General features: G+C 38.1%; 1 protein-coding gene and 1 long non-coding RNA gene across 2 annotated transcripts; one reads left to right on the top strand and one right to left on the bottom strand.

Moving 5' to 3' along the window:
• Positions 1-20350, bottom strand: LOC119082473. Its single transcript, XR_005088646.1, has 3 exons — positions 20207-20350; positions 5839-5843; positions 1-11 (listed from the first exon to the last, which is right to left on the bottom strand). It is a non-coding gene; the product is annotated as an uncharacterized LOC119082473 (long non-coding RNA).
• LOC119082472 (protein obstructor-E-like) lies at positions 12373-13677 on the top strand. The gene is made up of 4 exons (XM_037191991.1): positions 12373-12519; positions 12596-13100; positions 13159-13267; positions 13332-13677. Exons 1-4 carry the CDS (start codon positions 12513-12515, stop codon positions 13641-13643), a joined length of 933 nt encoding a protein of 310 aa, XP_037047886.1. The 5' UTR covers positions 12373-12512; the 3' UTR covers positions 13644-13677.
• Positions 20351-25811: the final 5461 nt, after the last annotated feature.

The following is a 25811-nucleotide window of genomic DNA, read 5'->3' as shown; positions in this document are numbered from 1 at the left end:
AGACTTGTGAACTAGATTAGTTCACTTGAACACACAAAATCTAGCAGTTACGAACATATAACTCTACTAAAACCTTTTCTTTGCCGAATGGAGACTTAAGATGTTCAATAGCCTTTTCGTAGTTGGCTGCTGTTGGTGGAAAACTGTTCACCACTCTGCGAGCAACGGATTCAATTTCTGTTGCCTGAATCAAATACTGAAATTTTTCTTCCGGTGTCTTACATTCATCTTCATATGTCCCCTTGAATTGACTCCAGAAATTTAACCAATCCTTAGGGTTTCCACTGAACTCGACCAGTTTCAATGGGTTGTGATGAAACTTCATGGTTTGACCGTCGAGACTGGTCGCCAGCGCCAATGTTAACTTTTTCTTTTTGATTTGTCACTTCAACTATCTATTGAAATTGAGATATAGACTCAATAAACCAATTTTTTTCAACGTATACTACATGCCTGAAACATAAATAGTTTCACAAATTGTGTATTTACTGAGCGTCATAGACCTGAAACGTCATTCTTCTTCTTCTTAAAATGGCGAAAATCACAATCCATTGTTGGTAATTTATATCTGGAACCACTGCATGAGTTCGATGATCCGTACGAGCTTGACGATCCTTGTTGGTTAAATGATTCGTTACCATCTCGCTCCGGTGGATTTATCTGATCGTTGATTTATTTATACTCTGGAACCGTGCAGCCTCTGTTTGAATTTCTGCCAAAATAATTTTTGATGTCTTTCAGACTGGTTTTGCGGCATGCGCTGCTTCTACTTTGTATATGTCTAAATTTGCTTTCTTCGTCAGCCGAAGTGTTGTTGAATTTGCTTTAATCGTGTCAATATTTCGCGTTGAAGGTTTTTCTTTGATAACCTTTCTTTCGCCGACCGTCGCAGAATTGTATTTTGAAATTGCATTGTTTTTGGTGACAAAATGGGATATTCTCTCCTTAGGCATACCAATCAACAAAAATTGCCACCAATGTTTGACCAACTATTACGATTTGACTGTGTTATCAAAATGGCTATTTTAACTGTACTACCATTTTGACCAGTGATTTTGAAACCAGTCAATGGATCGTTCACCAACAAATTGATTGGACTGTGTAACCAAACCACTGATTGAAACGTACCACCAAATTGCCAAGTGATTTGAAACCAGCCAATGAATCGCACAATTGCCACGAATGTTACACCAACAAATTGAATGGACTGTGTAACCAACCAGCGCTTGGAATGTACCACCAAATTGCCAAGTGATTTGAAACCAGCCAATGTATGACACAATTGTGACCAATGCCAGTCAAACCTTTTTCTTAATCAACTCAAACCACCAATGTTGATTGTTTTACCTGCTGCGCCACTCGTTCTATTTTACTTGAAATAGAAGAGTTCAGATTAGGGACTTCTGTCCCGTTTAACGTACTTTTATTGAATACGAATTTCCTTACAGTATGAACCGTATTTATAGGCCTTTTTCCGGTATCTACGACTAAGTTTCAATTAATCAGCCTTCTCGACTGAACTCATCTCACGGTTTTCTTGCAAGTGATTTTCATCGTAGAGTGATTGAATTGACTGAAACTATTTCTAACACGGGGTATCAATGAACGATGCCGATACATTCGAGATGTCAATTGACGATGTTGAAACATCGACGGTTTCAATTGTTACATTAGTTGAAGCATCATTCACCTCGACGCTAAAATATTGTGACGATTGTAAGCATTTTTAGAGCGTCGTTGTCGTATTTAAAAATTAAGAAATAAATTACTGTTCTTTCAGCTTATGATTTTCTTTTTCCAGAAGCTCAACTTTGCGCAAGCTTTCAGTTAATAGGATGTCCCTTTAAAGCAAAATGTAAAATTGTTTAAAAATCCAAGGGTTTGACTCGACATAAACATTTGATTGAAAGTGCTTACTTTTCGTCGTGAGCAGCTTGTAAAACGTTTAACTGCTGCTTCAATTTTTCATATTCTCTCTTTGCAGCGCCGGGAGTGAATAACATTTTTTTTTTGCAGATTTCTACCTCGGTTTTCCATAATTCAGGTAGTTTTCACTGTTTTGTGTACCTCTATTGTACCTCTATTCATGATGATGATGATGAATGATTAAATAGTTTTTAATAGTTATTTCTACTACAAGAACTGTAAATGGTATTTTATGTCCGAGAAATAGTAAATGGTTCGAGGCGAGGCCGAAAACCTATTTGTCATTTCAATTCTCTTAGGTAAGAAGATAAGACACTAAATCGGTTACGTTGAGTATGGATAAACCCTAAACAAACATGAAAACAAAGAATTTGGGGCTTTCCGCATCCTAATGACTTTTTGGCCCGAGAAACGATAAACTGTTTACGTTCTATAGCAAACAGATTTGAACGTGTAAATCGAATCGGACACCTATCATTAGAATCAGTATAGTCGAAATGGTACCCGTAATGTAGATTGTGGAAATTGCTCTCGTCGCTACCACAAAAATCAGCAATGGCACTGCCTTCGAGTCGGTCTTCTGAGAAATTTAAATTTTCGATCACATTGTCCATGAAAATACTGTTCGTGTGAAGTGACAGAAGACCTACTTGCCGACAGCGTCAATCATTGGTGGTCCTCTGAAGTAGTGCTCCAATCTATCCACAAACTAATAGCAAAGCGAAGAAGTTGCAAAAATTTTCCATAATTTGCGTCGTACAGTGGAGAACATAATAGTTACAATAGTTAGATATTTCCACAAATTTTGGATTTAAAAAAAAATCTTTTCTTTACCTCATAAACAATAGTACAAGCAATATTGCCCTCATAAACTCATTAGCATCGAAACCATTGTATCACTTCTTTTTCGTCACTTATTGGCCCATTTTATTCTTTTCTTCACATAACAGTCACATAGCACTTGCACCCCCATTCATTCTTCTTTTACCCTTTCCCTTTATCATTCAGAGAAGTAAATTTGTCGATGTAAAACGATTATCCTTAGCTGTTCATTTCTGGTTCAGATCGCTCATTTTCAAGACGTTCAGTGTCCAGTGTCAGTTAATTTCGCTCGTGTTAAGACAGTTAGAAAAGTGAAAAAAAAAAAAACAAAATGGAATACATCAATGAGGTAAGTTGATTTAAATTTTAATTAAATAGAATCAATCGAATGTTTATTGATGTCGTTGTATATACTTGCTCGTGACGTTCTGAGCAAATATGTAAGTTTCGGAACGGCAAAAACGTTTTTTTAAAGAAATAATTAAAGCCGTCTGAGAATTAAGAAGTTTCAAACGCTCGAACGTAACTTTCAACTTGTTCCAAACTTTTGCGGGAAAACTTAATGATACCTTCTTCGAAAAAGGGTGCGCCAAGTAAATTCAGGTCCTCCTTTGTTGTTACGCAAATTTCTGGACAGATGACATCACAGTTTGAAACAAATTCTTCGACGACTTTTACTGAAAGGAAAAACAATTCACTTTTGGATGGATTAATGTGAAGACCAAGCTTTTCAGACTCGTTGATTATCGTTTTAAAATCGTTCAACACTATATCCGGATCGTCGCAAACAGTTCCGTTGTCTAAATACCACACGTTCTATTCGCTTTTTAAATTTTGAATCAATTTGTGAATCGTTAATGAAAAAATTAGTGGACCTAGTGGACCTGCTTGCTATGCTCCAATTTGCGATAAAATTGTATTCTCACGGAAGGATGCGTCAAAAATATATGTGAAATTGAGAGACGAAATGAGAGAGAAAATTGTTGAAAAAAATATGCCTCAGGCGTGTTCTATCCCAGCCATGAGTGGCCGCGCTTATCATTTCTCTGCAAAGGTATGGATATAATGAAGGAATTATTTGCTTCACTTCATTAAGCATCACATCTCTCTCAATCGAATTGAAAGCGTTCCGAGAATCTATTTCGAGTAGAATCTTGGTTTTGCCAGTATTGATTGCATGGACTGCCGCTTCACAACCCTGTTTAATTCCTACGCCCAATTGAGACGGAAAAAGATATTTTCCAACGTCATCGATAACGTCTGAGCCTTATTGCACCACCTTTGACATATCGAAATCTGCGATCTTGGCTTCGATTCGTTTCTTCAGACTTGCCGTCACAAGGTTGGCTGTATGGATGTCGGTTAATTCGGATTGATTAATATTTTCTTTTCCTATTGATGCTAGGCTACGTTGCTTTGTCTTATTGCACTTCATCACCAGCTTCAACACGACGTGCTATGCGACTCGTACCACTTGGGTAAAATGAATATGGACAGCTATGGAGTGTCAAATGCAACAAAGCAATTTGCCGAGTTCATCTTAAGAAAGCAGTTCAACCGAATATTCATCGTAAAAGAAGACGACGGGCACCGGAAACGATTTGGATACCTATTCGATGGGATGTTCGATTATCCATATCCTAAAGAGAATCGAACATCCATCGATGTGGAATTTTATCGGGAAGCAGAAAATCAATTTTTCCGCATTCAAAGAGGTAATTGAACATTTAACGGCTGTGCGAGCAATGTAACCTAAGTGTTTGTTTTTGTTTTTACAGAAATGAGGTACATTCCCATTTCATGGTATCACTATTGCGATGAAGACGATGACAGCGAAGGCGACAATCAATGTGATAGCGATGAACCTCCGTTGGTGCAACAAACAGTGGACGAAGAAGAGGAAAACTGGGACGAGGAGTAGTTAAGTAGATAGTGATTAAGGTATGAGATACGGAGCATTGTAATTATTTGATTGTTTTTTCCTTAACCTGTTACAGACGGCTGTCATCTGTTATCGACAACGACAGTTAATAATAAACGATAAGCTCTGACTACAGAGGTCTTATACAGCGAAAAGCATGTTCAAAACAAATGAAGTAAAAGATTTCTGAGATCAATCTCTGAAAATCTTCGATCAAATGAAGTAATAGACCAGATAGTCAAACTGTTAATATGCTTGCCGTCTGTGACAGGTTAAAATATTGTCCAAATTGTGATATATTTCAGCACTTTTATCATTTTAAGATTCTTCCTAATCTAATGTTCTCGAAATTTGTGATTTGGCAGACAGAATGTGTTCCATTTTATTACTTGTAGAAGATAAGCTATAAATTCAGTGCCTAAGTTTATATCGACTCATTTTGTTTGATCAATAAAAAAAATATTTTCAGCACACACCCGAAAAGACTTATCATTTCGCGCTAGCCGACCTCTTTACTATTTTGTATTTTGTACTATACCCACTGCCTATGGTTAAGAAGTCCAGCTTGTTTGTCCGAGATAATTCGTAGTTCTGACAGAAATATGGTGGCATATTTTCCGAGCGTAATAGATATTTCCGTGTTCAACTTACCACAGTGCATGCCTGCGCCGGCAGAGTCTCGAATCAGTATATATGACAATACCCTATTTGGGTGGAAGCTCTCCCTTGAGGCAACCTTCCCTCTCTGGTCGCTGGTATGACCACTTCAAACTTTTTATCGAATGTAAATGTTTTTGCAATTTTATCAGATGGCATGACGACTGACGAGGGTGGGAACGGACTTGTGTGCTTCAAACCAGCTCTTGGTATGTCCCGTCTGTTCAATAACACAATCTGCCTGAGAGGCAATTCTACCCAAGGCATATACTGCTTCCACGTGTTTTAGAATGTGCAGAGGAGACAGGTTTAATATGACTTCCAACGCATCTGTCGGCGTGGATTTCCAAGCACTTGTGATTGTAATCGATCTGAATGCTAGCTTTTTTCTTAAGCCTATTTTGGATAGACATGTTTTTGCTGACCTATGAAGGAGCTATACAGAAGGTTAGGTCTAATCATAGGATCTGCGACATTGCCACAAAGCGACTGTGGCTTTTTCTAAACGATACTCGAGCTCGGCTTCTCCCCCTGCCTACTGGACTGGATAAGGTCCTATCTGTTTGGTAGGAAACAATATGTGAAAGTAAAGCTCGGAACAGGTCAGGTCAACCTGAAATTACATGAAAAAAATCTGAACCTGCTTTGACCTGAACCTGATTTCAAATTTCAGGTTCGACCTGAACTTGACCTGAAATCTGATTTAGGATTTCAGGTTCAACCTGAACCTGACCAGGTCGACCCGAATTTTCGAATTAATTTTAAAATAAATTAATTGAATATTTAATATTCAATTGGTAATTGGGTGGTTTGATATGATGTTGAGAAATATGATTAAAATTAAAGTGCCAACTGAGTGCTCCTTTGGTGTTAACGAATGTGATCAATTTAGAGATTACTGTCGGCATCTGTTGAAGTATCTCAAACTTTACTACAAAGTAACGCTTCCGCTTGACAGTACGATACACATTTGCGTAGCAAAAATCTTACTCAGCATTACATAACTGTAAATTAGTTATGTCCAATCGAAAAGACTAATAGTTTTTTGCGTATTAATTTATAATAAAACTGATTTAAACTAAAGTAATTCGTTCAACTTCAGATATCAAACTTACTTGACTCTAAAACTAGATGAAAGTGACGACAAAAAACGTTCAAAAGAACTGTAAGTTCCTTATGCAAATTACTGCCGCAATTCTCATAAAAAACCATCTTTAATTCTTTTTCTACAGACTATGCGGTAGGGATGTTACCGTGCTAAAATTTGCAAATTGTGTTTATTCGGTTCGGAGGGAGGGCCAAAATACTGGAAACGTATTTTTTGTAAATTTTTTAAAGACGTTTTAGGACATTCTAAGGCAGCTGTTTGTCTCACTCTAACCAACGTAATTGTCAATACGAATGAATAATTCTTTAGAATGACCTAAAGATTTCTTTATTTTTCAAAGCGAAAAAATAGACTGCTCGCATACGGTACAGTCAGTAAAAAATCGATCTTTTCTAGCAACAAATATTACAATAAATAAAAATCATCTGCTCTATTACTTCCTAAACCGTTTTTAAAAATTTCGTGATCTCATTTGATGGAAAATATGAACCTAAGAAAGCGGGACCTGACTGACTCAAGAGAAAAAATCATAAAAATCTATCTTACTAGGAGTCGCATCACTTTTGCTTATTTCCCCTCGAAAACTGTTCAATCTGTCCATGTACAATTGGAACTGTCCTGTAGACATTGTCGACATTAGAGCGTTGATTCCTTTTGTGACCTTCGGAGCATTTTTGAATTCACTGTGGCTATTCGCACGCGAGTGCGAGCCCAAACACCCTTCAAAGTTCGATATTTGTCGAAAATGCAATTAGAATTTTTTTGTATATAAGAGACCAAAAATGAATTTATTCCCTCTTTTCCCATTAATACATGACATAAGCTTTCCAAAGATACCCCACTTGCCCATGGCGACTTCTCCGTTTGGGCGCAATTTTTGTAAGAAAAGCACTATTTTACGAAATTGGTAGACCTCACATCAGCTTACAAAGTGTGATAAAAATATTCTGACACCGGATTTCATTTCAGGTGATCGAACTTTATCGAAACAGGTCAAAAAAGCTTTATAAAAAAATCGGTCCGATTTTTGGATTCTGTTTTTTAAAAGAATCCCTCAGGTAAATGATGGATCAACTATTTTATCCATTCGGCTATTTCCGAACTCCTTATTATTAGATAAAAATGTCGGTAAATTATATCAAGTGCGAAAGAAGTCCTACTCGCCCCTTGTAGTTTTTTTTAGTTCATCGAAATCAGGAGCTTGTTGAAGACTTTAGTTACGTTGCAGTTAATTACAGGCACATTGAAACAACAAATTTCTACAAAATGTACAATATTTTATTCAGAGATTTCTTCTACAATTATACAATTAACTTGTGGCATTTGAATGGCTATTATCAGGAACTTGTAGAGTTTTTTGCGCAAAATATCATTTACTTCTTTACTGAACATATCCAGATTTAGTTTAACAGTAGTTTTTAGCCCCGTACGAAGCACGAAGGGGCTTATAGGATTACGATGCCGTGTGTAATTGATGGAATTCGAACCAGGCGGTTTGCCTATGTTCATAGATGACGAATCCGCAATAAAAATTTTGTCTTTCTGTCCGTCTGTCTGTCTGTCCGTCACGTCGATATCTTGAGTAAATCAAATCCGATTTCAAAATTTTTTTTCCTGAAAGATAGTCAAAATAGTGAGGCTAAGTTCGAAGATGGGCGATTTTGGGTCGACCCCTCCCGAGCTGGGGCCCAATAAGTGCTTTACGCATTAGCGAAAATATCTCAGGACATTAAAACGGCATGTTAGTAGGTGTTACGTCAAATAAAACAATACAATACCGATCGACAAAAAAAAGTTTATGGAAATCAGATGACCGACTCGTGAGTTAGACCTCTTGGTGTGAACCAGGTACAGGACGCGAGTAGTTTTTGCTTGTAAGTCGGCCAAATTTGAACGCATTTCGACTGTTGTGCTTTATTAGATAGGTATTAGATAGGACCGTACCAATCAGGGGAAAAACAGTTTATGAAATTCGATTCACCAGAGCGTGAGCTGGGTCTATTGAAGTGAGCTCATATCCAGCTACTCGGCCATACAATGAAGGTGTTTTTGAAAAATTAATTTATGAAATATGGATACACTAGCACTGTTTCCCGGCCTTCGGCCGGGTCGTACTGTTCCCAGGGTTATTTATCAAAATAAAGTTTCCTTACTTGGTTATCAACCCTACATGTGGTATTTAAAAATTATCATTACAATTCTGGCTTCGCGTTCCGAAATTTAATTCTACGCTTATCGTGTTTCGATTTTTAACTCTACACTTCTAGCTTTCCGGGATTCAACTCAAAGTTCTTGCATTCAGAGATTCAACTCTACGCTTCCAGTTTTCCAAACTTCGAATTTTAATTCTACATTTTTAATGTAATCATAATCTCAATCCTTAATTTCGTTTCCCTTTCAAAATCATAATTTTCATTAATTATCTCTCTCTTACTTTCTTTTTTGCTCTTTTTAATCACACAAACGAAAATTATCAACAATCGTTTCTTTAAGTAAATTCTAGATTAAACAAAGTTTCATCGATTAAAATGTACAAGGACGCCATGTTTGATTTTGCACTTAGCTATAGCATTTGCCATAAAATAAAAAAAAAAATTTTCCCTCACATCGGCTTTCCTTTTCACCTCTTATATCTGACAGTTATCCGCACTTCATCCTCTAGTTTCCCGGCCTTCGGCCGGGTCGTACTGCACTGTTTTCTCGCTTGGGATATGCACTGTTTCAACCGTATTTATTTTGATATAACTGAACTGGTATTTAAAATAGTACTAATACTTTAGGTAGTGTTAACATTCCGATTCCTGTAATTACCAGTAATCGTTCTGTTATTCGTAATTTTACTGATACCAAAATCATGTCTACATGAAATTGTTCAAAAAATTGTACACTTTTTCTGAAAACTGATTTAGTTTACTTTTTCGTTTTTAAGTTATTTTTTCTTATGTAATAATTTGCAGAGATTGTTGGTTTTTTGCATAAGATGTTGCTTCAATAAAAGTTTTAAACAAAGATTTTTTAAGACGGGACGTGTATCTTTGAAGGTATCTTTGACATGATTTAAATCCTTTAATCGGGCGCTACAAATAAGCGCCATAATTTCATTTAAATATTCATAGCTAAATGTGTCAAAGCTTAACCAAACACAACGTTCAATTCAAGACAATCATTACATAAGGGGCCTTTACAGTTTGCGCACTATTTGAATGACCCCTTAAGATGCTTAGATATTTTTATTACTTATAGTAATATCTGACATTGGACAAACATTTAGGAATAATTTCAGATTTTGTTTTGACGCGTGCGAGAATTACGTATGCTGCTTTTCGAACTTTACGTACCGAGGCGAAGCATATAAATCTGTTATAAAACTCATCGTAAGTTATTGTTTGATTTTTTACTTCGACTAATCCTCGGGTCAAGAAATTTCTCACGAAAAGACGACTTCCTTGTTTTATTCAGTTACTTTGAATTGAATTTTAATGTTTGATAGAGTTTTAGTAATTTATCCCTGTATGAAGCACACTTTGGAGAAAAGAAATTTATGTCCTGAAAACTTTTTGAAAAACGCACTCTGAGGTCCTGCCAGCTAATTTATTTGAGCTAAATTTTGACAATCCGAATGAGGTCCAGATACTGTTTTCGAAAAATGCCATTGAAAAGCATTTTTCAAAATCGTCCTCGGCGGCGTAAAAAGGTGTGCCGTCGGAGACCGTTTTTAAAAAACGGCTACGGAGGGCTGACCGGTTAAATTCTCTGATTTTGGAAAACGGTCTCGGAGGGCTGATCGGTGATACATCGGAGTTCAATTTAAAAAAACGGCCTTGGAAGGCTGAGCGGCTGATCTGTCGGACGTCTATTTTGCAAAACACCCTCGTAGGGCTGTCCGGCTGGTCTGTCGGATGTCGATTTTAAAAAACGGCCTCGGAAGGCTGACCGGCTGATCCGTCGGACGTCTATTTTGCAAAACGGCATCGTAGGACTCTCCGGTTGGTCCGTCGGAGGTCGATTTAAAAAAACGGCCTCGGAAGGCTGACCGGCTGATCCGTCGGACGTCTATTTTGAAAAACGACCTCGTAGGGCTGACCGGCTGATCCGTCGGAGGTCGATTTTGAAAAACGACCTCGGAGGGCTAACCGGCCGACCCCTCAGAGGTCGATTTCAAAAAATGGCCTCGCAGGACTGACCGGCCGACTTCTCGGAGGCTGGGTGCCCCCAGGTGCTCCGAGGTGCTCCGTGGTGCTCCGAGGTGCTCCGAGGTGCTCCGTGGTGCTCCGAGGTGCTCCGAGGTGCGCCAAGGGGCGTCGTGGTGCGCCGATGTTCAGATTTATATGTATAGATGGTCGGCCATTTTTGATTCCAATTTGAATTAATTCTATTCCATATTGCACTGCATTTGAATTCTTTAATCTTACATCAAAATGGCCGACCATATATCCATGTTTCATAAACAAATTTTTAATTTTTGTAAATTTCTTGCAAATAAAGGACGGAACTCATATTAATGGACCTTAGAATTATGGCAATGAATTAATTTTTAAATTTCAAACAGCGATTGCTGATATTTTCAGAGATGTTAAACTTAAAAGCAACATGGCGTCGACTAACTCATTAATGTTGCCTTTATTGTTGGCATTTGCCATTACCTTACGGATTTAGAGTTAGCGTTAGTTCAAAAAATCTGACGTTCTCTAATATGAATTAGAACATTACGTTGGTGTAATGACGGTACTTATCGTCTTCGACTTGTTTGCAGCCTATTTGGGATTTGGGACCACGAGATGAAAATTAACGTTTTTCGATAAGTTTCTTGAAGGCATGAAGAATGTCATCTGGAGTATACCAACTATGGTACAGTCGTGACGCGTCGTCAAGGTACCAGACATTTAAATCCAGATTTTGCAAGCTTAAATCTAGTCGATTGGCTCTCGCTTGGTCACACGAATCAGAACTACTGCTGCTTTTAAACGTCATGCTTTTTCTTAAACGTCATTCTTTTTCTTTTTCTGTTTTTTTTTGTGTTGTATAAATCTTGTCCTCTTTATCTTGTAATGTAAACAAATGAAATTTGATTGAAAATGTAAGTAGTCAGGGGGCATGTTGCCCCATTGATGAAATAGATGAATAAATAAAAATATTCGAACTGAAAAAAAATGTTATCTTGACTGACAAAGCAAAAAAGTGTGGGTCCAAGGGGGTCAACTTGTTGCAAACCTCCTTGCGATGGGATGACATTTTCTCGATAATTTAGCACTGTAGCACTGGTCAACAAATTTATAAATTTCAAGCGTGGTCGCCTTTACCTTTCGTAATAGAACATCTCTTCGTAGCTCGTTAAACGTATTACGAATGTCGATCTTTAAAAATATACGAATTGACGCCGGATAGGATGAGCATGACGGCACTTTCCATACAACGGGTGAAATGTCAAATTTACTTTGCGTTTATATGGAAATTGGTGGCACACAAATTCCAACAAGAAAAATAATTAATTTTCGACTCGACGGATCGAAGCCAAATAAAGTGTAATTACTTTTTCCCCGTGTGAAACTAAACACAAGATAATTTTTTCCTGATTGGATGATTATTATAAAATATATCGAAGTTTGAAAATCCTCGCAAAATTTTTCAAATTTCTTAAGATGATATTTCGGTCAAAATGGGTCTAATCGGTAAAAAAATTTCTTTACGGTCAGTTCGACATTAGAGGCTGTCCATAAAGGACGTCCGCTGTTTTTCTAGAATTTAAGACCCCCACTCCGCCCTTGTCCGATTTTCGATTTCGGAACAGTTCAGGATTATCATATCATATCCCATTGTCAATTTTTCGATAAGTTCCCCAGCGCGCGGAAAGATTTTTTTCGACATAACAATCTGTACTATAAAGACAAAGCACGAAAAAATTAATTAAAATATTGTCTTGAAGAACGTTTCCATTGTATCTAACCAATCGGTGTAATCAGTAATCAGCAAGCAGTAATTTGTTGATATAAATTTCGTTATAAAATGACTTCCGAATCGATTTGTAAACATAGTCTTGATATAATTTACGAACGAATTGGTTAACAACTTCGCTAGATTATGGAGAGTAAGTGAAAATTGCGTTGAATCAGTTGTATCCGGGTTTCGTAAATGATTCTAAATTTCGATTATTGAAATGCTAGAATCGCTAATTATCGCAACCGCGATCGGTCTGGCTCTTGCCTTTCTTGGAGCAATCAATGGGAATACTTTCTGCGACGATTGCGGCAACGGTATTTGTCGAGGTGTTGAGAACAACACGAAGGTACCAAACAGAGGCAATTGTCTCAGATTTTTCACCTGCATTGATCAACGTCCACACCCCGACGTTTGTCCGTCTGGCCAATGGTTCAATCCCGAAATTCGGCGTTGCGATGACCTAACAGATGGACAATGTTCTCCTTCCGACCGGTTCGAGTGTCCTCCAGATGGTATCCATTTTTTTCCACATGACACATATTGCCACAAATATTACCTGTGTTTTGCCGGTGTCCCAATATTATCGGCTTGTGCCGAAGGATTACACTTTGACCGTGAATTATTGCAATGCAACTTCCCCGAATATGCTGAGTGCATCCATGAAGTGTGTCCGCCAACAAATGATCCAACAAATATTACATTTATTGCAAGCAGAGTCGACTGCGAGAAGTAAGGGAATGGATAAAGTCTTCCACTAACAGCATCTTTTCAACTCTTTTATTTTTAGATATTTCATTTGCTACAGTGGTAATCCTTTAGAGCTCCGGTGTGCTACAGGAATTCACTGGAATGCCGCGGCCCAACAATGTGATTTCCCAGAGAATGCTAATTGCACCGTAAGTTGAGTATTTGCTTCATTCAACACTCAGTGTTTTTGAAACAATCTTTTAATTTTTCCAGGTCGACCCACGACAGCAACCACCACCACCACCGCAACCACTTGAAATAGAATGCGAACATCCGGGTGCAATTTATTTCGAGCCCCATCCGAATAGTTGTGACAATTATTTTGTTTGCTCTATGGGCCGATCAACTTTGTTACGATGTGGTTCTGAATTCGTTTGGGACAGCAACAGCGAATGGTGTGATTTTTCCGAAAATATGCATTGTGATGCTGGCTTAGTGAAAGAAAATGCGGTGAAAATTTTACCAGCCGAAGCTTTTGTACCTTATGACGATGCTGAATCAAACGTGCCAATAAATGATGTTTGAGGTTATGAGTGTAGAAATAAAATTCTTTTTGTTGTATTGTATTGCTCAAATGATGATTACTAAACATCCCACAAACCTTGACTAAAAACTTTTTTAATTACTGATGAACCACGGCAACAACAAGGAGGCTCAGCAGTGAACTGATTCAGGTAAGTGCTCTGAGTCCTTTATTGTTTGTTCTCTATATGCCAAAGACCATTTCGAAAAAGTTCCTGTTCGCAGATGACCTAGCTCTGGCAGTTCAATACGGCTTCGACGGAATTTCAGAGAAATTCGCTGTCACAGCCTTGAATGCTGATCTCTCGCTTACCTTTCTAAGAGACTACGAGCGAATCCGGACAAAACAGAAGTGTCGATATTCCACCTGTTCAACAGGCGAGCCAATCGAACAATTGAAGTGAGTTTTTGTGACAAACCCACAAAGTAGAACTTCACACCGAAATATTTTGGTATTAGATTGGATCGCTCAAAGTTCGTTGAAAATTAAAAAGTCAATGTAACATCATCCAACGACTCGCTGCCTCACTGACTGGGGCTCATCAGCTTCGGCACTGCGAACATCAGCAATGGCAATTGTAGAAGAAAACATTTATTAATCAAATGAAAGGTACTGCCCTTGTAACAAAGGTTACTAAATACACAGTGTATCGATCTTATCACTAAAGATATTCGTCAAACTAACAGTGGTTGAATTTCGTCACATTCTTTAAACAAAAATTTTAATTGTAAATATGTATTGCCTTGCGAGGATCAGTTCGGAAACACTTTTAAGCTTGTCTTTGTCTAACTTGAATTCACTAAAAAATTCTACTACACTCTTCCCGTAGCAGTCTCTGCCACCAAAAAACAATCTAGAAACGGACTAGTTTCTAGAGCCGAACTTTGCACTGTATTTTTGGCTGTAGAAAGATGTGCACTTGTTGTATATTACAGCTTTTTCATCACGAATGGCCTATGGCCTTGTCTTGTTCGACAATGTTCGTTGTCGTTTGTTCGTACCTGATTGTCGGATCGATATCGGTTAATTCTAGAGCTGTCATACCGTACTGACAATTGTCTGCTATTTTTTGCCTCTTGCAGACACGCCGACTCCTGGTGGTCGTTGGGTGCCGCCGCACCCGACAGAAGGATTTGTTGGGTGCGTAGCACCCAACAGAATAATGCTCTATTTGATAAAAAAGAATTCGAAAAAAAAATCTAGCATTATGTCAGTTCATCCAAAAATAAAAATATTTCCTCAGAACCCAATGCTTTGATTCTTCAGCAATTACATTTACTCTTTTTGAAGAATATGCCTGTCGTAACAATTTCAAACAGACGCGACGAGACACCCTTATTCGAATAGCGGTGCCTTCACGAAAGTGTTGTCTCGTGCTTTGTTACTGTCATATAGAGGACTTAGCATTGTGTAGTTACTCAGACTAAGTTGAAGCAGTGACTCAATTGTCTGACCTGAGCTTAAAATAGTATGTAGTTTCTAAACTTCATAATCTATTCAAAAAAGTATAATATGGTACATTAAATCTCAACTTTTTTTAGTCGAGGATGGAACCGAATACGAAAGTTCACTTATCCCTTGAAACCTTTCAATCAGCAAAGGATTTTTTTAAAGTCAAAATGTAAGCTTGCGCGAATGTTATTTCTGAACGAGTTTTTTATAGTTTTGCCATATTTAGTGCTACAGGACTTGAAAGTTAAGACTTTTTACAGCATTTATATATTTAATAAAAACTCCTTCCTACACAGGGCCTATTATGTAGATTCTCTGGGTGAATCTTGCAAATCTTGTTAATTAATTCTACATAATAGCCCATGTCCTACAATACATCAGAAAACACAGAAGAAATATTGAAAAAGGTTTGACTACTAATTTTGTGGTTGCTTCAAAGTTGACTTTCTTTCGCCAACTTTTTTGTTTTAGCTTAAACAAACATTTGTGGTATACAAAGCGGGTCTTATCTAAAACAAAAGTCATGACCAACATCGGGGACGATAGAGAAATCAAAATTGGTGACACTGTCATTGAACGAGTCGACAGCTATGTATATCTAGGACATAAACTGAAGTTAGGTCTGGACAACCAAACTGCAGAAATAGGACGTAGGATTGGTCTTGCATGGGCAGCGTTCGGAAAACTCAGACTAATTTTCAAAAGCAAAATGAATAATAGTCTGAAACGCAAAGTTTTCGACACTTGTGTCCTTCCAGTGCTCACTTATGGAGCGGAAACGTTAACTTTAACGAAAGCATCCGAAGATAAATTGAGAGTGACACAAAGAGCCATGGAACGGAGTATGCTTGGAATAGCACTCAGAGACAGAATGACGAATCAATGGATTCGACAACAAACCAGGGTCGTTGATGTCATGGAAAGAATAGCGTCTCTGAAATGGAGCTGGGCGGGACATGGCTTGGTGTCGAAATAACTAATTTTAAATAACTAATTACCAAATTAACTAATACTTAAATAACAGAAAAAATTAAGTAGAAGATCTGCCGCGCAGCGAAAAAAAAAAATCAGAAGCAAGGAAAGACGGAAAGTAGAGTTAGCAAAGATTTAAAGTAAAACAGTAATGTTTCAAAAATCCTAGGGGGGCGCAAATTTTTCCTGCGCCTGACCTGGCTACGGCTCTGTGTGATACTAGTGTTAATTTTCCCCAAGTCGTTTCGTTCATGATTGATAATCCGTTTCAGGAAATCCATAATGCTCAAAACAAACGAGGCATTGAAAACGTGTTTTGGTCCTATTTTTCATGACGAAATTTTCAAAACTGTCAAATGAAGTTAGAATTTTTTCTATTCAAAATCGCGACTGCTGCATCTGTCAATGAAAACTAGGACCAAAACACGTTTTCAATGCCTCGTTTGTTTTGAGCATAACGAACTTGAAAGTTGTTTCTTCGACTACGTTTTTAACGGCCATTTGCTGACCTAAGGCCGCCGCTAGTTTTCGAGGTCGAAACAGCTTTCTTTTTCTTTGTTACCACTTTACGTGATGTACGGGCAAGGGAAGAGCTAAGACTCTGTTTATCGTCTGAAAGAGTTTTTATTTTCGGTTGTAAATACGGAAATTCGGTTCATGCAATTTGCGCCCCTGAGCTTTTCGTCTCAGGTTAAGTAAAATTGGTATACAAGAATACAAAGATAACAAAAGGAAAAAACCTGCCTGGCAGTAAAAGTATACTTTTCACTAAAGAATTGTGAGATAGATTACTATTACAAGAGGCCAGACACACCGACTTTTCTTTTTGGTGTTGGGTGCAGGCATAAACAAAAAAATAGGTCTCTGGTAAATGTTATAATATCCAGATTCTTGTTGCATCTTCTGACCGACTGACGATGAGCAAATTTCCAATATCCTTACAATGATCCCGGTCTACAACAATTTCTAAAAATCAAACACTGATTGCATCAAGAGCACAACTATATCAGCAAAAGTATGTGCTTAAAGACTGTCTTTGTAATTAAATTAGAGGCGGGCTGTACAACGGTTTCGGAAGTGATCGGTCTCTTTTATTTTTTTATCGAAACTCTTCGCTTCTAGAATTATCTAGTATGTTCAACTGATCATTTTATGGAACAAGTTTTTTTAAGGGATTTTCGTACGTCGTGACATATGTATATCAATTTTATTTTTCGAATTATTAAGTTTTAATAAGAAATCGTTGAATACCATAACTTATTCTACAAATTTTGCTCTAGGAAAAAACCAATATAAGTGAACAATAGTTATAGGCGGTTATAGGCCTTACAGGGTTAAAGCAACAGACAGATACGTACACCACTTTATTACTTTACAAGTGGTTTTATCAACTGTGATCACAATTTGGAATTGGAGACAAGAGACGAGAGTCTAATACATTCTTCTTCTTCTTCTTTTTCAGCCTGTTTCTATCCACTGCTGGATGTAGGCCTCTCCAACTTCTTTCCATTTCGTACGATCCATTGTCATTTGCTGCCAGTTTGTACCTGCAATATTCTTAATTCCGTTTGTCCATCTCTCTGGTGGTCTACCTATAGCTCGTCTTTTATATGGTCGCCAGTTCATGATCTTTTTGGTCCAACGTTCGTCTGTCCTTCTTGCAATATGTCCCGCGGCACTCGGTCGAAATAACTAATTTTAAATAACTAACTGCCAAAATAAATAACACCAAAAAAACTAACTACAAAAATAACTACTGGACTAAATGACTAATGGTCAAATAAACTAAGCTAGAAAAAACTAATACCAAAATATCTAAAATGTTGATTAGAGAAAGTACTCGATTTTATCATCTCACTGGTTTTTATTTTTCGGTAAAATGTGAACACTGCACCGGAATAAGCAAATGTTCTTTTGTATGAAAAAAAAACTCTCCCAACACTGTTACGACTATTGTTGCTGTTAGTATTACAATTATCATCGCGCATTGAAGAACAAAAACTGTGTCATTTATTTTAAAGTGTGATAATGTCTACGTTAGAAATTGTGCGTAATCAAAAAGGTGGTGAGGTTGCTCTCCACAAAGGATATGAATACACTAAAAACGGGAAATCTACTGAGACCCAATACTGGAGATGTACACAGTAATTAAATTAGAAATATTTTCACATCAAAAGCCATTTTTAACGATTTGAACTCTTTTGTTATTTTTATCAAAAGATATTCCATGACTCGCTGTCCTGGGCGCATGAATAGTGTCGGTATCAATGTGAAAAAAGTTCTCGATCACTTGCACGCACCTGATGTTCGTAAAGGAAATGTTCGAAAAGTACTTGAAAATATTCGCAATCGAGCACTTTCCACAACTGAACCACCAAGAAAAATTCTACGCAACATCACATGTTCGATTGGCAGAGTGTCCTCGGTAGAGCTGCCCAGTAATATCAATATGACACGTGGTATACGCAGGATTCGTAACAAAACGGGAGTTCATCCGAAAAATCCGAAAACATTGGCTGAATTAGTAATTGATGGAGACAATGCATTGACCTTGAAGGGCGATCTTTTTGTTTTGTACGACAATCGGATACGATGCGAATAGTCATATTCTTAACAAATACCAATCTTTCGTTCTTATCATATTACGATGAATGGTACATGGATGGTACGTTCGATGTGGTTCCAACAATATTCAAACAATTGTATACGATTCATGGTAAGAACTAGAAACGTTAAAAAATTGAGGCCATTTTTCTGTATCTATCTGTGTGATTGATAATTAGGCAGACGAAATAAAACTTATGTTCCGTGCGTGTACGTCTTGGCTAGTGGTAAGGATTTCTTCACCTACGCTGAAATCTTTCGCAAACTTAAGGAATTACAACCAAGACTGAAACCGAAAACCGTTATGGTAGACTTTGAACAGGCTGCCATGAAAGCCATTCAACAAACATTTCCTGGAGTGTAGGTCTACGGATGTTTTTTTCATATGTGCCAGTGCATATACCGCCATATACAAGCACAAGGTCTACAAAGTATTTACGGTGAAGATGAGAATTTTGCCCAATACATGAGATGCTTAGCTACATTAGCATTCGTTCCACCCGAAGAAGTGGTTAAACGATATGAAGAATTGAAAGGATTAGATTTTTTTTAAAGCGAAGTTAAGCGGTAAATCAGCTGTTGATGTTGGAGTACAAACTTTGTTGTCATACTTTGAAAAAACTTGGATCGGCCACTTCGCGCGTAATAGATTTGTTGAGCCCCTATTTTCAATTGATTTGTGGAATGTTTACCACCAAACTCTTGCTTTCTTCCCAAGAACCAATAACGCAGTTGAAACTTGGCATAATGCCATTACGATATTGTTCGGTGTGCATCATCCTTGTATTTATAATTTTATTGAAGGCATTAAAAAGGAGCAAGATGCCGCAGAGATTTTAATTGCTAAGATGATGTCTGGCATACCAACAGACAATAAACAAAGTAAGAAACAAATAGAACTCGGTGAGCGATTGGTCGCAGTGGTAAAAATGTATAAGATTGATGATGCTACTTTCGACATAAAAGATTATTTATTCGGAATTAGCAGCGCAATTTCGTATCCATCTACTAAGAAGTGATGCACATCTAGCAATATTGTAAGTGCTTTCAATTAATTGGATGTAGAATTTTAAAATATTTAATTTTTTTTGTGATAATGAAGTAATTTATAATTTGTAAGTCTTTTCATGAATTTTGTTGGTCGTTTAGAAGTGGAAATTGAAAATTGGATATTTTCTATTTGATAATGAAGTTAGTCATACTTTGCTTTTTTCGGGCGTTTCGATGTAAGGACTAAACTAATTAATCTCATAAAATAATTTTGCTAGTTAATTACGCTACTAATTATTTTGGTCATTCGTTTTTTTAGTTTTAGTTATTTGCTTATTAGTTATTGACGTATTAGTTATTTAAGTATTAGTTAATTTGGTAATTAGTTATTTAAAATTAGTTATTTCGACACCAAGCCGTTTTCTTCAACAAACATTGGCAAGCAATTGGGTACAAACATCAAGCATGAAATGAAGATATACTCTGACTTTTCTTTAAATTAATAACTCAAACATATTTATACGTATGTACGTGTACTTATCAGGACCTTAGACGAATTATTACTAGACTGTTATTTCGTACGATAAAATGTGTCCCCAACATCAATTTGTATAAGATGCATATTTCGTACCATTTTACGTGAAATGTTACACCAATACATGTAGGCGTTGATATTTTTAATAGTTGTTAATTTAGCAAATAGATTTTCATTTACCGAGAACAACGCACAGTGCACAGTTTTGTCTTTGAAATTCGGGACAAATAATCTTTCTTCTTCTTCTTCTTTTTCAGCCTGTTTCTATCCACTGCTGGATGTAGGCCTCTCCAACTTCTTTCCATTTCGTACGATCCATTGCCATTTGCTGCCAGTTTGTACCTGCAATATTCTCAATTCCGTTTGTCCATCTCTCTGGTGGTCTACCTATAGCTCGTCTTTTATATGGTCGCCAGTTCATGATCTTTTTGGTCCAACGTTCGTCTGTCCTTCTTGCAATATGTCCCGCCCAGCTCCATTTCAGAGATGCTATTCTTTCCATGACATCAACGACCCTGGTTTGTTGTCGAATCCATTGATTCGTCATTCTGTCTCTGAGTGTTATTCCAAGCATACTCCGTTCCATGGCTCTTTGTGTCACTCTCAATTTTTCTTCGGATGCTTTCGTTAAAGTTAACGTTTCCGCTCCATAAGTGAGCACTGGAAGGACACAAGTGTCGAAAACTTTGCGTTTCAGACTATTATTCATTTTGCTTTTGAAAATTAGTCTGAGTTTTCCGAACGCTGCCCATGCAAGACCAATCCTACGTCTTATTTCTGCAGTTTGGTTGTCCAGACCTAACTTCAGCTTATGTCCTAGATATACGTAGCTGTCGACTCGTTCAATGACAGTGTCACCAATTTTGATTTCTCTATCGTCCCCGATGTTGGTCATGACTTTTGTTTTCGATAAGTTCATCTTGAGGCCAACTTTGTTTGCCTCTTCACTTAACTGTTGTAGCATAAGCTGAGCCTGACCTAGATTCGCTGCTATCGGTACTATGTCATCGGCGAAGCGGAGATTGCTCAGGTACTCTCCATTTATATTTATTCCCATTTTACTCCAGTTTAACTTCCTAAAAACACTCTGCAGAATCGCCGTGAATAATTTCGGTGAAATGGTGTCACCCTGCCTTACACCTCGGCCAATTCTGAATTTCTCCGTGCTCTTATGAAGTTTTATACATGAAGTAGCATTTTTGTACACATATCGAATTGTGTTGGAGTACCTTGAGTCTACTCTACATTCGTCTAATGCGTCCAATATCGACCATGTTTCCACTGAATCGAAAGCTTTTTCGAAGTCTATGAATAGCAAGACTATGTCGATGTTGTATTCACGACACTTCTCAATAAGCGTTCTCATCACTTGCAAATGGTCGTTTGTGCTGAAACCAGATCTGAAAGCAGCTTGTTCAACAGGTTGGTAGAAGTCGAACTTGTTAGTGTTCCTCTTCGTAATGATTTTCATAAACAACTTGTAGAGTGTTGACAATAGGCTTATGGGTCGGTAATTTTCCAGCTTTGTTATGTCTCCTTTTTTATGCAGCAATGTAATTACCGCATTTTCCCAAGCTTCTGGTACTTCTTCCCATTGGAGACATTGATTAAACAAAGCCGTGATTGCCTTTAATAAGGATCTTTACTTTATAGTAAAAGTATGGTGCAGACGCGTATTTTTAGAGACTGCATTAGCACAAGAGAAGTGGTCTCAAGTTTTAATTGTTATTCATAAATTAACTATGTCAAAAGTGTATGTTCCAAAATATTATTTTCCCGATAACCGGTTGCGTATCTACTATATTGGAATAAAACAACTCTTTTCGAGTATCACTTCCGGTCTCTGAAACTTTCTATCGACATCGTCAAGGTAATCTTTCCCATTTTTTTTAAATTCAAAAGTGTTGTGTGGTAAACAAATTCAAATTCTTATTTGCACACCAATTCTCACAGTATCAAACATTTTGTACTTCATGTTGGAAACACATTATTTACGTAATTTTGTTCGTAATTTCCAGTCTATATATAGTTCGTTTAAGACCAGTACGCGCAAACAGCGAAAAAATCGGGCTCAGTTAGCCTAAAACTAAAACGTTACAGTACTGAACGGCAAGCTATTCTTGACGGTGAAGCTTAACTTGAAATCGAAAGATAGGAAAAATGCTGTGACAAATAACCTTATTATGAACGAAAAAAAAATTCACCTCGCTTCGCTCGAAAATGTCTACTTCTATCACATAGAAAATCTAGTTTTGAAATTTTGGTGTGACGCTTGCTTCAGTAATTTACTGTCTGTGTAAGTGTGATATGTTGTAAGAATGCGCATATTTGTATTATCAAAGTTCCAATTAAACATTTTCTTGGGGCGCGGCGCGTGCCCCCTCTATGTTTTGGGTCTGGCTACGGCTCTGGTATCACAGACAATGCGACTAGGAGTTTCGATATAGACAAAATGATCAATTATGGATGGCAGTACTTCATTAAGGACATTTCAACGACGAAGCCAATACGGATACGCAAGGTATACACGATGGAAATGGTAAACGACTTTTCAACGCAAGAAATCGAGAAGATTGAAAAAGTCTGCCAGTCGAAAGAGTTGGATCGGTCATTAGATTTGCTGCTGCCAATAGCAAAGTCTGTGATCGAACAGCCGGTACTTAAACGATCGGTGCCTGATTCTGCAATGAAACAGCCTGCGATCAAACGGTCCTTGTCAGGATCCGAAATTAAGCTACCACATTCATCCGTTGAACTCCCTGTATTACAGAATGAAGTTGCGATTCAATCCGTCTCAGTAAAATCAGTCAACGATCGTCCGAATGAAGTGGAAACGAAATCAACAATTTCTCGGCGCACGCCATTGGTGACTAGTAAACGTTGGAAGAGCCAGAGTAAACCACTAAACTGTATCAGTGTGCGTGAAGAAGCAGGCCCGGGAAAAGAGAATGGGAACGTGGCTAAGGCTTCACTCGGAAGTAAGAAGCGAAAGAGAAAGCGCAGTCGAGGAAAGGGATTTTGGACAGGCGGAAGCAAACGGCAGGGTGACCAAGACGTCTGGAATAGGAACAAGCACGAATAACTGTACGACTGTTGTTCCGTTACGTCGGTGTTTTGGTACGGATTTAATTTGAGCTTCGTTTGAATTTCTACGTTTTTGCCTTTCAATTTAATTTTTCATTTAATTTTTCATTTTTCGTTTGTTTTTCATTTTATTTGGTTTTCATGCTGCGTGTTTGATATCCGGTTTGTTATTGGTGTGTGTCCTTGTTGGAGTAATAAACTTGTGGATCAGCTGGTGAACTTCGAGTTTCTTTGTTGAGGTGCAGTCTCGGCTGCGTGTGACTGAACGGCGCTTTGATTTGTCCTTGTAGATGGAGTGAGGCTAAATTCACTCTCTATGAGTTGATTTTCAGCGACGAGTTCTTGTTCGTGTCTTTTTGTTTTGGTTTCTTTCAGTCGTGGTACCTGTCGAGGCGTGATGGAATTGTTAGAGGTGGATGTTGACGTTTTCGTAGCAGAGAGTTGCTCTCTATGGATTGAGAGTGGAATCTCTCTATGGATTGAGTTTCAACGACGTGTTGTTTGCCGGTTGAGTGTGGGCGAGTCATTCTCTACAAATAGGGTTTCAAGGGTGGGTGATTGTGGATTCGAACCCGATTGTCGTTCGTTCAGGCGTCTCTTTTGTTGGTCAAGCTTGCTTTGATCTGGTGAAGTTCATTCGGTATTTTTACCCGGGGATTTTCATTCGGTGATTTATGTAGGAGGCTGAGAAGTGGTTTTGTAAGAAATATTTCTTTCTGGTTTGAGAAACATCTTGCAAAGGAAGTTAAGTCGATTGGATTACGTCTTTTTCTGGCTGGTTAATTGTAAGCGATGGCAGGAATGGGCTCGAGTGCGCAGGTTAGTTACTTCGAGTTTAACGTAGAGTTATGGGAGTGATGTTATCACAGTGCGTCGTTTAAAAGTGTTCTCGTGATTGTTTTCGTTTGTGTCTTGTGCCTTTGCATTCTTCGAAAGGCAATTTTCCTTAATTTCAATCCTGCTTCTTTGTGGTTCCATAAATTGACCGCTTGGTTAAAATGTCCTGCTTCCCTATGACGCTAACACCAGTTCACGTAGCGGTCATAGCTTGTACTGTGAAGAGGTGAATCGTGGAAACAGCTGAAGAGCACCGTTCTCAACGGTCAGTGGCCGCCATGACTCAGTACCTCGAGGCCGAAACAGTTCTGATGTCCGGTTAGATGTGGCTTAACATCAACTAGCGCTGCGATTCTAGTTATCTTCTTGTGTTGGTCTGATCGTTTTTCTCAGTTTGGTCGATGCTGTGTTGCGCCTCATCTCGTGTTCACTGTGGGATTTGTCTTCGGGCATAGAGCAGTATAAATACGAAGTTTGACGTAAGGTTCGGAATGGGTCATTTTGGGTCGAACCTGAACCTGAAACTTATTGACCCGATTTTTTCAGTTCAGGTTCAGGTTGGTTTTTCGCTGACCTGAAAAAATTGGGTCAAATTCGAACCGACCTGAACCTGACCTGAAAAAATCAGTTCGAGCCCGAACCGACCTGAACCTGACCTGATTGACCTGAAATATTTGAAACGCATTATTGAGAGTTTTATTAAGAAACGGGTTTATATAATTTCTCCATTAGAAATAACAAAAAAAAAACATTTCGACGGTCTGTCGGTAAGATTACGTTTTGTACCACGATTTGAGGCACATTTTTGTCTGAACAGTTTCGGCAAGTAAACGATTTCGGTTTGGAGTGACCAGATCAACGCCACTCGAAAAATCTCGTTCAACTGCCACAGAACTGGATTGTATGGGCATGAAATCTCGTGCCATTGCACTGAGTGAAGGCAATTCTTCCTGGCGAGACTTCTAAAAGTCCAGTACGTTTGTTCCTGGTTTCGATAGTGGTTGATCGATGTATTTTTTTCATTTCCGACGATTCATTTGTTCTTTTGGACCGTTTGAACAAATGGGCTTCGAATTCGTCGTCATTGTCATCATCATTTTCGGTTGTGGTGTTGATACGACGTCCAAATAGTGCTCAAGAAAGTACGATGCGATTTTTGTGTTGATCTCACGCACAGCGTTCTTTGCATAGTACTCTTTGAAGTAGTTCAATTTCAAAGCTGGGTGCAGGAAAGTGCAAATAAAGGGTATGCTTGTCTCATTTATGAGTGCCTCGTATTTTTGTAGCTTTGTCAGCCCAGCATTCGCAGCTTCCGCTAGTCCGTCGGAATTTTCGTCTGTATACTCCTTCAAAACTTCAATGAGCCAGTTTACAGTCGGTAAGTATTTGGAGTTGGTCGGATGACGCTCCATGCTCACTAACTTTGTCGAACGTTCGAATTTCTCCAACAGACCTTCGATTTTCTCCAATTCCTGCCATTCCATCGAAGCCAACCAGAGACTTTCTTCATTTTGACACAGATGACGGAGGGGAACACGTAGTACTTTCGCTCGTAATATCATGTGGAATGTTGAATTCCATCGTGTGGTGATATCGATGATTGGGACCAGATATTTCATGTCATATGATTCACAAATCTTCTTCAATTTTTGACGTAGCTGAACGGACGTCCGAATTTTTCGGACCAGTTTTCTCA

Source organism: Bradysia coprophila, unplaced genomic scaffold (genome assembly GCF_014529535.1).
Source record: "Bradysia coprophila strain Holo2 unplaced genomic scaffold, BU_Bcop_v1 contig_439, whole genome shotgun sequence".
Classification (NCBI taxonomy): Eukaryota; Metazoa; Arthropoda; class Insecta; order Diptera; family Sciaridae; genus Bradysia; species Bradysia coprophila.
The sequence above is the reverse complement of the archived record's forward strand: the minus strand, read 5'-3'. Positions and strand labels throughout refer to the sequence as shown.